This window comes from Python bivittatus, unplaced genomic scaffold, assembly GCF_059951505.1.
Source record: "Python bivittatus isolate LINGU-HERP-01145 unplaced genomic scaffold, Pbiv_v1 ctg000080_np1212, whole genome shotgun sequence".
Lineage (NCBI taxonomy): Eukaryota > Metazoa > Chordata > Lepidosauria > Squamata > Pythonidae > Python > Python bivittatus.
Genome location: NW_028277035.1, coordinates 29,411,955 through 29,425,987, shown reverse-complemented (window position 1 = coordinate 29,425,987; position 14,033 = coordinate 29,411,955). Strand labels below are relative to the sequence as shown.

The 14,033-nt window shown below is 38.9% G+C and overlaps 1 protein-coding gene across 4 annotated transcripts in view; it reads right to left on the bottom strand.

Annotated features, from left to right (window-relative positions):
- The window catches only part of FNIP1 (folliculin interacting protein 1), a 104,690-nt gene that overhangs the window by 15,818 nt on the left and 74,839 nt on the right, over positions 1 to 14,033 (bottom strand). For all 4 annotated transcript variants that reach the window (XR_015794753.1, XM_007420947.4, XM_007420949.4 and 1 more), the window contains 3 exons: positions 13,336 to 13,537; positions 11,147 to 11,232; positions 649 to 795 (listed from right to left, as the gene is read on the bottom strand). Coding sequence is in view for 3 of the 4 variants with exons in the window: in XM_007420947.4 (XP_007421009.1) it covers positions 649 to 795; positions 11,147 to 11,232; positions 13,336 to 13,537 (435 nt within the window). In the remaining variant the exon portion in view is untranslated. The remainder of the gene's footprint in view (positions 1 to 648; positions 796 to 11,146; positions 11,233 to 13,335; positions 13,538 to 14,033) is intronic.

The following is a 14,033-nucleotide window of genomic DNA, read 5'->3' as shown; positions in this document are numbered from 1 at the left end:
AGTTATTGTTGACTATCAGGGATATACAGTAGCTTCAACATTAGGCAACATTTTTCTGTTTCATTTTTTGTTGTTTTAATGTTATCTTTTGGGTTAAGATTGAAAACCAGGCTACACTTAATAATTAATTTAAATGTTAATTAAGCAATTTAAATTTGGATTCAAAGAGAACATAAAAATTAGTTTCCAAAGGAGGGGGGAGTACTTAAAGCTTTCTTTTAGGTTTTTACCCTTCACTGTCACTTGACAGTACATTTTTAGATTCTGAGATATAGCATCTTTTTTTTTTTTTTCCTTTATGAGTTTGAGGCATTTTTATAAGAAAAAAAGACACCACTATGCATGTGATCCTTAGTGAAATTCTGCTTCAATTAGTAACAGTTTATTTTATTCCTTTGGCTTGAAAGATAGCTCTTCATATGTCATCACGTGTTTTTATCACTCATATTCAACTTTTTCACTATAGATAATCATCTTTTTAAGTTGCTCTTCTTTATTTGGCATTTCAAGAAGGCAGGATAAGAAACTCATTGTTTTGTCACTATTTTTGACTGACCAGCTGTGTTGTTTTCCTGCAAATGTGCCATGTTTATCTTTACTACTACAAGATTAAAAAACAAAAAAATAAAAAATATAGGAATGCTTTACTGGTTCTTGGAAGCTTGTTCCATTAGGAAAGTAAATTCCTTCATAAAGTGATGACAAAGTTGGTTCTTCTCTGGCATCCCCGACATCATTGTAAGCCAAACTGGTTCTGTAATCCGTGGCATGGTATAGAGATTACAAATTGTTGTTCTAAATGGCAAAAAAGGCAAGATTAGGTTATCAATATAAATGTTACATCACATAGCTCAAAGCTTATTGACCTGATTGGTCAATAAGGCATTTTGTACCAGGAAAAACTGGTACTGTCCTTTTTTTTTTAGTTACCAAAGAATGCACAGACTTCCTGGGAAGCCTCACTGCACCTCCCTGCCTTCAGCATCTCCTATATACTAAGGAAACTATAGCACCTCATTCAACCTTAGAACCTTCTCTTCTAGCCAACTTTATATCTCCAAGTGCTTCTCTGATATTTCTGTCTGGATGCCTCATTGTCATCTCAAGCTCAGTATGTCAAAGACTGAACTTCTCATCTTTCCCTTCTCTCCTCATTCCATCTCCTTATCCATGTCTTTCAGCTTGCCGCTTATATTTAGTTGAATGATGATCAGAGTAATTTATATTAAGATTGTTCTTTTTTACAGTATGATTAAGCCTTTTAAGAGCTCTCTTGAGACCTAAGCAACTAATAGCCATTTACCGTAGAAGAACATGCATCTTCCTTTTCTAGAATCTAAACTAAATCACTTAAAATGTGTTATGTTAACTATGTATAACCACATTAAATATAAAACATGAATACTATAACCACATTAATCAGTGAATCATGTATCAGTACAAATGCAATGTATTATTACTAGCTTGTAATACCGACCCCTATATAATGCCACGATGAAATGATGATGTTTATCTTTATACCATGTATTTGTGTAAGTGGATATATATGAAAGATGGATTACATGAGATTCAAAGCCTGCCACAAATGAAAGTAAGTTTCTTCTAGAAGATTTCAGCTTATACAGTATGTGGAGAATGATCTCTTCAAAGACACAAGACAGGGTTTCTCAAACAAGAGAAGGTCCCTATGTAAACTAAATGAAACAATGGCACACCAGCAGAAACATACCAGGATGTATGAGAAAAGAGGCAAAGGTTGGAAGTTATAAAAATGTATGGGAACTGTAGATCTTTGGAGCCATCATTTAAAACAAGGTACAGTGCACGATAGACATTCCAGTTCAATTCTTTTAGAATTCAATGCTAGCTTGACTAGCTAGACTTGGAGTTGGATGGGTATGCACAGTTGTGTGAATGTGTGAGTAAAGTTTTTCATTCACAAAGCGAACCACACAAGTTGTAAACCTGAGTTGTTACCTGTTCTGAGCCTTTGAATAAAAAAGAACAAGTAGCCATCATTTAAAACAATGAAACAATGGCACACCAGCAGAAACATACCAGGATGTATGAGAAAAGAGGCAAAGGTTGGAAGTTATAAAAATGTATGGGAACTGTAGATCTGTAGGAGAAATTCTAAAGATCTTTACAACATTCAGTGTGACTGCTCATCTCGAACAAGCCACCCTACTTAACTCCTGTTTGGCTCATTTAGATATTTCCTTCGCACTGTAACATTTTATACATATGTATTATTATATAGTTATTGGTTCAACTCAACAAACTTTTGTCTACAATTGTGTCTTATTTAGTCAATAAATAAATAAAATCTACAGTACACACAATATCAAATGCTGTCAGTAAAACTAGAATGCTATAATCAAGTTTAGATGCGCCTTCAGTATTTCATCATCATCATCATTTCTGTGATGTTTATCAACAAGATTGCATTTCAATTTGTTCTTCATGGCCATGTTAGTTAGGAACGTATTTGGAGAGCACTGAGTTGGAGGAAAGGTGCTCTACTGTGATTAAACTAACTTATGCATCGTCGAACTAACTGCCTATTCTTTTCTTTTCTTTTCTTTTCTTTTTTTCTCTTCTCTTCTCTTTTGTCTTGTACCTATTTTCAGACTGCTACTCATTTGGGGCAGGATTTGTCATATTTAGATAGCATCATGTAAATAGACAAATTAATAAAAAGTTTTATGTTTAACAAATTCAAGTAAAATGGAACCAATACATAGAAGGATAGAAAATCACTTATTCTCAGACAAGAGGAGGTTGTTTGAAAACCTACAAATCCAAGGGAAAAAAGCCCACCAAGAGTGGAATGCCATTAGCATCATTATTGTTCCATACTTTTTAAATCATACAACCTCTCAAGCTGTATTTACTTCATTTTTCTTTTTACCATTGCATGCAAGTTTAGAAACAGTTACACTGAGCTGTCTGATATTCCCTTGTCCAAATGCTATTGCAGTGTTCCATTATCCTTAAAGATTACTGAAAAGTGTGTATGTGTTCCACGAGCTGCATACTATCCAGCTAGGAATTCTTTAAATGACAAGCTAAGGGTTTCTCACAGAGAAGAGAACCTAGCAAAAATGGTGAATTGTTTAGTCTTAACAATGCCAATGTGATTCAAACTAAGTCCTATGTAAGAGAGGATTACTATTAGCAGTGCTAAAAGGTCCTGGGGATTATGAAGGTGTGGAGGACGTGGATAGAAAGAAATTGTTCATAATTAGAGGGTGCCCTCCAAAATAGATGGGCGAGGGCTAAGTATGGTGTTGTTTACTCTTTGATTATCGAAACCTCCCATCCTCTACAACCTTCTATTTGGTGATGCCTGGAATGTTCTATTTTGCTTGTTTATTGTATTTGTATACTACTCTGATTCACGCAGACTTCCCTGCATTCAAGAAGATTGTTTCCCCCCAAGTTCGTTACTTACATTTAAAGCAGTGTTAACCATAAGTAAAAGTATGGGCATGGTAACAGCAAGTTTGTGTGTGTGCTGCGTATGTGTACTTGTTGAGAGAGGGAAGAAAAGAGTGAAGGTGGGGAAATAATGTATGAGAGAGATGTAAAAGAAAGTTTGGAGTTGGCCCAGAATATACAGACAGATAATTGGAGGGGAAGAAAGAAAGAAAGCCAATGACAGGTTCATGAACAGGAGATGTCCGAGTTGTGACTGCTAAAAGTGATATTCAGTAAGTCCATAGTTTCCCATCTCCTGAAATAAGTCTCCAACAGTTTTCTGGCCCTCAATGTACTATCTGAGATGATCAGATAGGATGGGGTGGAGAACCAACCATTTTTTTCTGAACAACAGCTCCTGGCATTTCATTATTAGTTGTGCTAGTTGGGACTGCTGGGAACTTTCCTTGACCAGTATCGTAGATGTGTTCCAGCTATATGTGCTCTGAATGAACACACAAATAAACCAAGTAGAGAAGGCCCTTAAATTAGAAGCTGTACTGTGAGAAAGGGTAAGAGCAAGACTGTGGACTACGGCAGTGTCACAGCTTGCTTGCATTTTCCTGCGGAACAGTGTTGATTCTGTCTTCATATCCACAATCTAGACTCGCGGTGAAAAATAAAAATCAGAAGAAAACCACAGTTCTCCCAGAGTGACCTCTCATTCCTTTTGCTTTCCTTGAGCAGAACCCAGCTACGCCATCCACCCATGAGAAGACACCCTCAAAGCGCTTGAAGTGGAAGCTGCAACTTGCATAATGGAAAATCAGTCAATTTTGCAAAGCTGAGGTGGAATTCACAGTTCAAAGCCAGCCTCCTGGCTCCCATTTTAGCATACTCAAGCTTTCAGAAAGCTTCCTCAGTCTGAACAGTCCGTAGATACGTAGGAGACAGGAGGGAAACAGGAGGAGGAAGCAGAGTTTCTGTTTCAAGCCTGAGATATTAAACGATTTGTTTTCGTTGAAAGGCTAGCTCCAGTCTTGTGACTCCTTATTTACTATTCTGGTAACTGTGGCTGCATCTGCAACTGATAGTGTTTCCTCAGAGAGATCAGATTCCACTGGCCGCTAGCCAGCAGGCATGTGACTGCAGCGAAGGGAACCCTCCGTGCCAGATATAGAACTAATTTGCACAAAACACTAGGCAGAGGATTAACTGGCCAAGGGTGGGTGAAAAGCCTGCCCTGCATTTCTCCCTGGTTCTCTCAGAATAGGCAAGCGGCATACATCTATTCCTTCCTCCTCAAACAACATCACAGTGTGGCAGCCAGAGATTATGTAAGGTCCAAAACACATCACAGACTGTTTCAATTCTTTCTTTATGTGTGCATCTTAACAGTCTTCAGGAAATCTCACTTCAGATGCCCCCTTTTCTGAGGAAGGTCTAATCAGGTAAGCATTTAGAAAGTGAAAAGTGGGTGTGGTGGGGACACAGTCACGGCTCAAAAAGGGAAGCAATGCACTTCCAAGAAGAGGAACTGGGATGACAGCAGCACAGGCGACATATACACATATACATACAATTCTAAACACACCTACACTTGATGGTGACGACTTGTGGGGCAACTTAAGTCACCTGTTCTGGTGTTGATTAGCGGAAAGCAATGTCAAGGCCCTTGCAGTTTCTTCTTTTGGTTGTTAAGCTCTGTGCCAGATTTTGACCAGAAAGAATTTGTTGTCCCCTGCTATTATGATAATAGTAAAAGGGGTGGGGTGGAGGAATTCATTAATGTGACAATGTTTGGAAACAAGGCCACGTGCTTTTCACACTGTTCATTAGATATCACACCATGCAGACTGTGCTGTAATACAGATATTCACAATTCAGCTAAGCTGATATTTTGTAGAGAAAATCCTTTCAGAAGATGATGTTCAGAGCTTATGTCTGTGCTATGCTTAAAAGCTCTGTGTGACCCCCACCTTTCCCACAGTTGATAGGACAAAATCTCCTCATTATGAAGGGAATGGGGTTATAGCAGGGTTTTTGCATTCTACACTGAATTTTTGAAAAATGATGGCTTTAACTGAGCATCCCAACTCAGACTCTTCTGGATGTATTGGAAGGTAACTTCCACCATCCCAGATAACACGGTCAAGAATATTTAGGGATTGGGGTAGCAACAGTTAAATCCATCTAGCAAGAAAGAGACAAGATTGGAGAACATTGTTTTAAACTTGACCAAGTTCAAATTGAATTAAAAAAGATTAATAAGAGATTAATATTGTGCAGTTCTTATCATCTTAGTTTACTTATCTCCAACTTAGTATCTCTCTCTCATATATATATATATATATATATATATATATATGTGTGTGTGTGTGTGTGTGTGTGTGTGTGTGTGTGTGTGTATGATTACATGAGGTTCTAATTGAGAATTGTATAACTTGCAGTCATAATACAACTAGTACAAGGTTGGAGAAGGCTATTTTAGGCAGTAATTTGCAAAAGAGGAAAACAGCCCTAAATTAAGTACTTAGGCAATGTAGGTCTTGGAGGAAGGATGTTACTTATCTCCCTTTTAGAGCACCCTCTTAAGTTTTCTGTGATTGAGATCCACCATCTTAGTAGACTTCCCCACAGATGATACAGGAGTGAAAGCTACTCCTTAATGAAAGCTAACCATTTTGGACCTGGAAAAGCCAGAGCACTGTTAATAAGCTGATTTGTTTTGTGCTTATTTTTTTCCACAGTTTTGTTCATATTTTTTTTCTTTTAAATAAGTACCACATTTGTTCTGGAAAGGAATGATTATACTCATAATGTTGAGGTGTGCAAAGGAAGGTTTTTGTGTTTTGGCACGAAAAATGTACAGGCACTTTGGTAAATTAAACAATGGGTCATGCTGCACAATTTTTTTAATGTATAGAATCTCAGGATAGTGGTGGAGTGTGTTTTAAAGCCTTGTGCACACTGACTTTCAAGGCTCAAGAGTTGTTTCCCATTTGCAATGTTTCTTCCTTTTTCTGCATATTTTCCTCTCCCCATATGGATTCTATTTAAAAATGTAATACCCATAATAGCCGCTGAGTGCATGCCCAGCAAAATTGTTGCATAGCCTCTTGAGTGCTGGTTGTTTAAAGCACTGACAAATTTAAATATACTGTTTATTTACAACTAATAAATGAACTGTGTAACATCAGTGCAAGGTATTTATAAAAATCAACATTTCCTGCACAGAAATACTTTAAGACTGGAATTGCTGCCTTTTTAAAAAAATGTTGCCTTGGTAAAGATCTTGGTAAAGATCTTCAATTTTAGGTGGAATGCAGTAAATGTACAAGCCAGATTCTCTTTAAATGAGTTTGAAATGCACATTAATGTGCTAGTGATCTGTATTCTCAAAAACAGAATTTCAGTTGTTCCAGAATTGTGTAGCCAGATTGTTGGCAAGTCCACTTACAGGATACCTACATTTTCTCTGTTAAAACAAACACCACTGTTTCCTGGGTGCAATTCAAAGTGCTGGTTGAACCAAGGACCATGCAATTTGGGATCAATCTAACATACCATAGTTTCCCATAGGACATTGCCAGGCCTTTCAGATCTGCAAGAGAGGTTCTTCTCCAAGCTCCTCCCAGGGTGAACTTATCTTTGATGTCCCTCTCAGTGACTGATTTAAGTTCTGAAACTAGTTTCCTCTCTGTTACATTTTGATGGCAAAAGCTCCTTTACGCTCTCTTTAGTACTTGAAACATTTTGATGTAAACCCACATTTTTCAGATTTTTGTCAGCAGCTCCAGTGAATCATCCCCACCCACTAATTTGCCTCAAACATGTTACAAATATTCATATGCTAAAAATAAACCTTATCTTTATCATAAGGCTGGTTTCCTTAAAACTAGCTTCTTTTGAAAACAAGACAGAATCACACCAGCTTACAACATTTTCCCCTCTCCCAGCATACTCACATTCCCACATACACAAACAAGACACATTCCCACATACACAAACATTTTGGAGGCAGAGTCTTTTTTTAAAATATATAATCAGTGAAGAATAGAAAAGTAAGAATGATGCAATGTTATTACAGCAGTAAAACAGGATCCTTTATGCTAAAAGTCTCAGCATTCTAGTCCTTATTCTTACATTTTTTCAAGCTATTTTGTAACTTGTGGGAGACAGAAATAAGGTTACAAGACACTCACTCCTCAGAATTTATGAAGAGCCTACAGCTCTGCACAAAGAACATTCTTCTCAGGTCCCCACAGAGATGAACCTCCCTGTATGTGTATGAATTTATCTACAGAAAAATGCAAAAGTGGAAGCAGCAGTAATGGTATCTTGAACCATTCTTGCACTTGTGTGAGAACGTCTATACAGGTACTTGAATGGGCACTATTATCTACTGGTGCATTTGCTAATAAAGGGTTGGACAACCTGCAGGCCTATGACCATACGTAACTTCTAAAGTCCTTTTCATAGCACCCAGACCCCACTCTGCATTTGTGGGAAATACCTGTTAGAGTTTCCCATCACGTGGAAACAGAAAAATACTAATTTAAGTCCTGAAACAAGCTTGTTAAGTTTTTTTTTAAGCAAAGAAAATCTTGTATGCCTAGGCATTTTGACTTTTTACAAAAAAGACAAAAGAGAATTAGCTGGTCTGCTGCTAACATAAATATTTGATAGACTGTGCAGTTTGCAGAGCTCCAACATCCCCACTAGAGGGTCAAACATTTTGGCAACGGTAGCTCTTCTACACATTAACATGATTAGTTAAACAGTAAAATCACTCAGAGGTAGTTTCATCTCTGTATATTTTGGTTTCTATGCACCCAGCTCTGCTGCTGTAGAATATTTACTGCACTTCAGAACTCTGAGCACGCTACTCGCCAAGCACTTCTCTAGCCCTCCCCAACAAATTACATAATCAACATGTCATGTGTTTAAATATTTAGTCAACACACCTCTCAATTATACACAATAAAGCGGGCTAATATTCTCTTTTTGAAATGTTCTCACTTCATTTGCTCCTCCATTGTGGTAGCAATTCACCCCTTTTTATTCAACTTTCTCCATGAGGGTAAAGGGAGAGAGCCATTGCAAAGATCAGTTCCTAAATACAACCCAAAGGCAGGTCCAATCAAGGATCAAATGAGAACTGCTCCTTCCAGAGATAGACAAGGGAAGAGTTAGCCATTCCCCATCCTGAGCCAAATCACTGCTGCACAGCAACCCTACTGGAGTGCTGTTTGCCTTGGCTGTATACAGCTGGGTGGTATCAGAACTAATAATGTTAAAAAATAGTGCACTACAAGAAAACACCTCCTCTCTTTCAAAACCTCCTAAAGTCCATTCCAAGATACATTGTGCTGCAGCTTGCAGATACTTGCAGATTTATTCATGTTAAGCAGAATAAAAAATCTTTTGGGGGAAGGGGAGAGAAAGCCAGACCCCTTTAATGACACGAACACTGCTACTAACAGCAATTCCATAAAGCCATCATCCCTTTCTTGTAGCCATCAGCAACAATTTCACACTGAAGCGTAAAGAGGAGGCTAAGAAGGCAGTACAGTACAAGGGGAAGCAATTTTCCCATGGAAGCAAAAACATTCAGCCATTAGCCTATCTTTCCCTCCCCGATCCTAAGTGTTTCCTTGTGGCATTTGCTTTTGCAGTGAAGAAGAAAACCCCAACAACTATATGGGGAACATGCTAAAACTACCTTTCCAATCACTTCTAAAGAAGGGGGACAATGTCAAGACACTACGGCACGTTGGCTTCAGGAAGAAAGAAAGAAGTATCTCAGATGTCAGCAGGCAGAACAAGAGGGAAATTCCTGCCAGCCTTGCATTTCCAGAGAAAATGCTTCAAAACGGTCTTCAGAATTTCCCCTGTAGCATCAGCTGTGCTGAAAGTTAATCAGCAGAAACACTCAGAAGCCAAAGGGACCGTGGGAGCACAGGGATGTGGCAATAAAGCCAGTTTGGCATCGTTTAGCCCTCGTATGTGGAAGCAGTTATGTAACTTTAAAACATCAGTAGTACACCAACAGTCTCCAGTGATAGATTGATCCTTGTTTCTACACAGTCCTAGTCCTAGTCCTATGTTGCAAGGTGATAATGGATTTTGGAATGGATTATTCACTTTCCAGAAGAAAAGTCACCTTTAAAGTTCATGGCTATACCTGCAAATACTGCTCAAATCAAATGCATGAAGCAACAATTCTGGCTCCAAAGGAAGTGGCCAAGGGAAGAATTCAAGGGCTGCTCTCAATAAAGCATTTTCTGTTCTGTTGCAATTTCACAGATTTACTGCTATGGCAAACATGAGGCGGCCTTGAGAAATGCTTTGCCATTGTGCTGTGCACTTCTATCTAGTCTTGGATTGTGTTGGGCCATCAAAGTTTGTTCTGCCTGGTAGTAGCTCTCCAATCTCTTATCCAAATTAACTCTGCCATCTAAAATCCTTTGAATTGGCGAAGTCCAGAACTGAACCTGGGACTGCTCATACTTTCTGCTCTGTCACTAAGTAATGGCCCCATCAGAGCCTCTTCTGCCTTTCACCAGGAGCTGATGGAAACCATCCTCAAAGCACCAGAGTCTGTTCCAAGCCTCAGAGGAGGACACCACAGATCAACTCTTTCCTGAAACAGGACTTATGTTTCAAGGTTCAAATTTGAAGGGACATAACATGATTCCAATATAGAAGCAAATAAAGGAAATAAAAGGAAAAACCAAATAAGGACTCAAATAAAATAAGAATCCAAAATCCATTCTCCCTCATGCTTTTCAAAAAAAAAACAAAAAACCAGAATGGCTGACTCAGATTTACTAAAGAACACCTTAAGACCATCATTATTCCTTTCTCAACTAACTTTATGATCCTGAACTTGGCAAATTGTGCAAATTAAAGGCAGCTAGATAGTAGGTGACAGGTTAGAGGTTTTGCGCCCAAAATATATTTCTGAGGTAGTTTTCTGTGCTGGATAGCTTTTTAATTGCTATAATTATCTACTTGCATTATTTCCTCTTAGGGAAGTTGGAATCATTTAAATATCCCTAGGAAAATGGCACATGACAACTAGAGATTGCAACTGAATCACTGCAACCGATCACATAAAAGTCATTCATATACATGAAAGTGTTCCTCCCATTCTCTAGGAAAATTCTTGGTACTTCCTTTTCACTGCAATCTTCCAGGGTAGAGGTCTCTGCAGGATCCACCATTTTTGTCATAAAGATGAAAGCAATGTTTTACTATAACCCCCCGCCCCCTCATTTCCTAAGTGTGTGCAGTGTCACCACACATGTAGAAAAGGGATGGAGATTGGGTCATGTCAGTGCAGTTGTTTGGCCCCTCTTTCTCCCCCACGGGTCCTCATGCATTACAGATTCACTATAGACTACAATGACTGTATATTTGCCCCAGAACAGTAAGAGGACTGAAGGTCTGAAGTGCTCTAAATTAAAATGAAACTAGCTTCCCTTATGCCTAGACATAGACGACCAGAAACCCACTAGTTTCCCCAGCCAGAACATCTGGATTCAGAACATATGAAGGATACAGGTTAACCACCTCTGTTCTAAACAACAGCTCACAGTGGTTTAATTACTGCTCTTCAGCAAAGAGGAGTATAAATTGAGAGTTTATTTCCCACATTATACATTTGTTACCAGAAGCATTCAAATACTTGCCAAAACTGAAAAAACAGCAAAAACCTCACCTGAATTCATTTAAGGCATCCACAATCCTGTTATATGCCAAACTCCGTTGGCTGGCATCAGCTGACCGACGACTCGTTTTCATAGCCTTCAAAACAATGTTGAAGCAAATAACTAATATCAGACAAAAATGTGGAAAAAATCCAAGTCATATGCTATGCTTTATCTAAGGTGGACTTGAACAGGCAAACAGAGGGTGGTGTTTTATTTTGTTATGTCTATGTGTGGACTTTTTTTTTAATGTGATAAATATTGTCCCTTGACAAGTTCCATATCAAGACAGAGATATGTGAGGAACATGTATTTACACTGTCCCTTTTTTTCTACACTATTGCTTGCAGGAGGCTATAAAGAGGTCCAAGGTTTCCCACACTGCAAAAGCAGACTCAATGTTCAAACAAATCCTTTGACTAATTACCTGCACCCAATAGTAAATATAAGTCATTGTTAGAGTGGTAGGATTTGTTCTATGAATAAGGGGCAAAACACAGGTTAATGTGAGTTATAATCCTAAGGTAATCAGGAACATTGTTCTCACTTCTTTATCTCCTTGAAGCAAGTGACTAGAAACCAGTTCAGAATTCACATGGTGTTCCATCATGTGCTTCCCACTATCACATAGATATTCTCATATCTGATTTAAGCTTTCTGTGGCTTTGTGCAAACAGGAATATGCACAATGGATTGTATTCATGTTGTACTGCAACACAGGGCACTTTCCATCATTAGAATAGGGTACAGTAGATTAATAGACCTATTAGTCTATCTAGCTATTGTCTATTCTACAGCCTCAGAATTTGCCCTGAGCCCTGAGGGATTTTTATGTAGAAGATACAAGAGGAGGTCATGGATTCAAGGAGGAGGAAATCTTATTCTGCAAGCAGAAATCAGTTCCCACAGCTGTCGATTTTGTACAGTCTTCAAATATGCAGAGGAGAGAAAGCAGCAGGCCCATTCCTTTAACTCATAAAGGCCAATTTCAGTAGCCAGGCTCTTGTTCCATGTCAGAGCTAGCTGGAATCCAACCCACCCTAAATTTGGTTGCCTTTGTATACCCTATGCCGTGCACTCATAGTGAGTGTGCTGACTGTTTATCTGTAGTGCACACCAAAGCAAGACTGCAGTCCGTTTCTGATATCAGCTACCTCACCCAAGGCCATAATCAATTGGCACACTGACTGCTTTTCAGAAGCTTTTTGTAATTATTTCAAATGCGCTGCTGATGACGTGACCTATCCAAAATATCATTTAAAAAGGGGGGAATGGCACTGTAGTCCAGTCTCCCACACAGACAAAACAAGAATGAGCAGTGGCCACAGTGGTCAGGGACTGGAGGGAAGGGGGCAGTCCAGGTTCCCAGGGGATGAGCCCACATAAGACACCAGATCACTGATGCAGAACATGTTATGGTAAGGTAGCTCTCCCACTCACTTCAATGCACCCCACACTCTCTCCATGGAGTAACTCAGGCTTCAGTAACACAGAAAACACCCTAGAGTACCAGCAAACCTAAACCTGTCCTTGGCCTGCCTCAGCCACTGGTTGACCCCAAGATACAGAGGAAGACATGCAGACACAGATTCAGGGAAGGGCTGCAGAGGCACCCTCGCATCAGGGTGAGGAGGCTATGCTGATGTATCCAAAGACACTTGTCTATGTCAATGGTATGACTATAATTAATACACATGTTTTTTGGAATGTAAACAGCTATCAAAGGGAAGCCCAAACAGCCTCTGAAACATACATGAGCAGGGGAATTATAACTAGGAATTTAACTCATTGTCATAGGTATTAAACCATGTAACTCAAGAATGGACTAAATCAGCTCAACACAGTCTTTCTTTCCTGGCTATTTAAGAGTGAACTAAAGACCCTTACGCATTACTCTGAAGTAAGAGCGCTCCCCAAAGTTAGTATTATGGAGTCTGCATGTGCATCCCTAGTTTGGTTTAATGCAGTGTTTCTCAACCTTGACAACTTAAAGATATGCGGACTTGAACTCCCAGAATTCCCCAGCCAGCATGTTGAAATCCACACATCTTAAAGTTGCCAAGATTGAGAAACCCTAGTCTAATGCCTCTAAATGAATACTGATACAGCCTCAGCATTACAAATTAATCTGGTAAAGCTATATCATAAAATAGAAGTAGCAAATTAATTAAAAGTATATATAGGTGGTGATGGTATTTACCTGTTCTATTGCACTCTTCAGCTTATTCATATGGCTCTCAAAAAGAGGGAAGTGTGAGAAAAAGAACTCATTAAATTTGCTGTTTTCTTCTTCATCCTTTGAAAGTGAGAATATCACCCCAATTGCTATCTTCTTTTTCCTGACAATTCCTGGATTTGGGCTGGAGCTGTCATCTGACAAGTTAAAGCTTTCTTCCACTGACCTTTAGGAGAACCAAAAAAGAAGAGCTGTAAATTACTTGAAATGCTTCAAACTACATTGCAAGTAGAACTTTGATATAGTAAAATAATCCACTCTCTTGTTAGTCTGTTTTTTTTTAAATGATAATCTGAAGTTAACACTAGACTTTATTCTCATCATCAAAATCCGGCACACTGACATTTGCAGAGATTGTTCTGGGCATCTGCTGTTACTGCACAGAGTTCTAAACCTCACAAAATTGTGGAGTGGGAAGGGACCATTTAAGTCACTGACTCCAACCCTCTGCTCTGCACAGGGATCCAATTCAAGCAGTCACAACAGTCCAGCCTCCAAACATATCCAGAAAAAAAGGGTCACCACCAAACAGCTCTTACAGGTACATTTTCCATAACATTCATCTGGAATACGTTGTCATGTAACTTAAATCCATTATTCTGAGTAGAAACAGAACTCCTACCATGCTGCATTCTCTGTTACATCATTTCAGGAATTCAAAA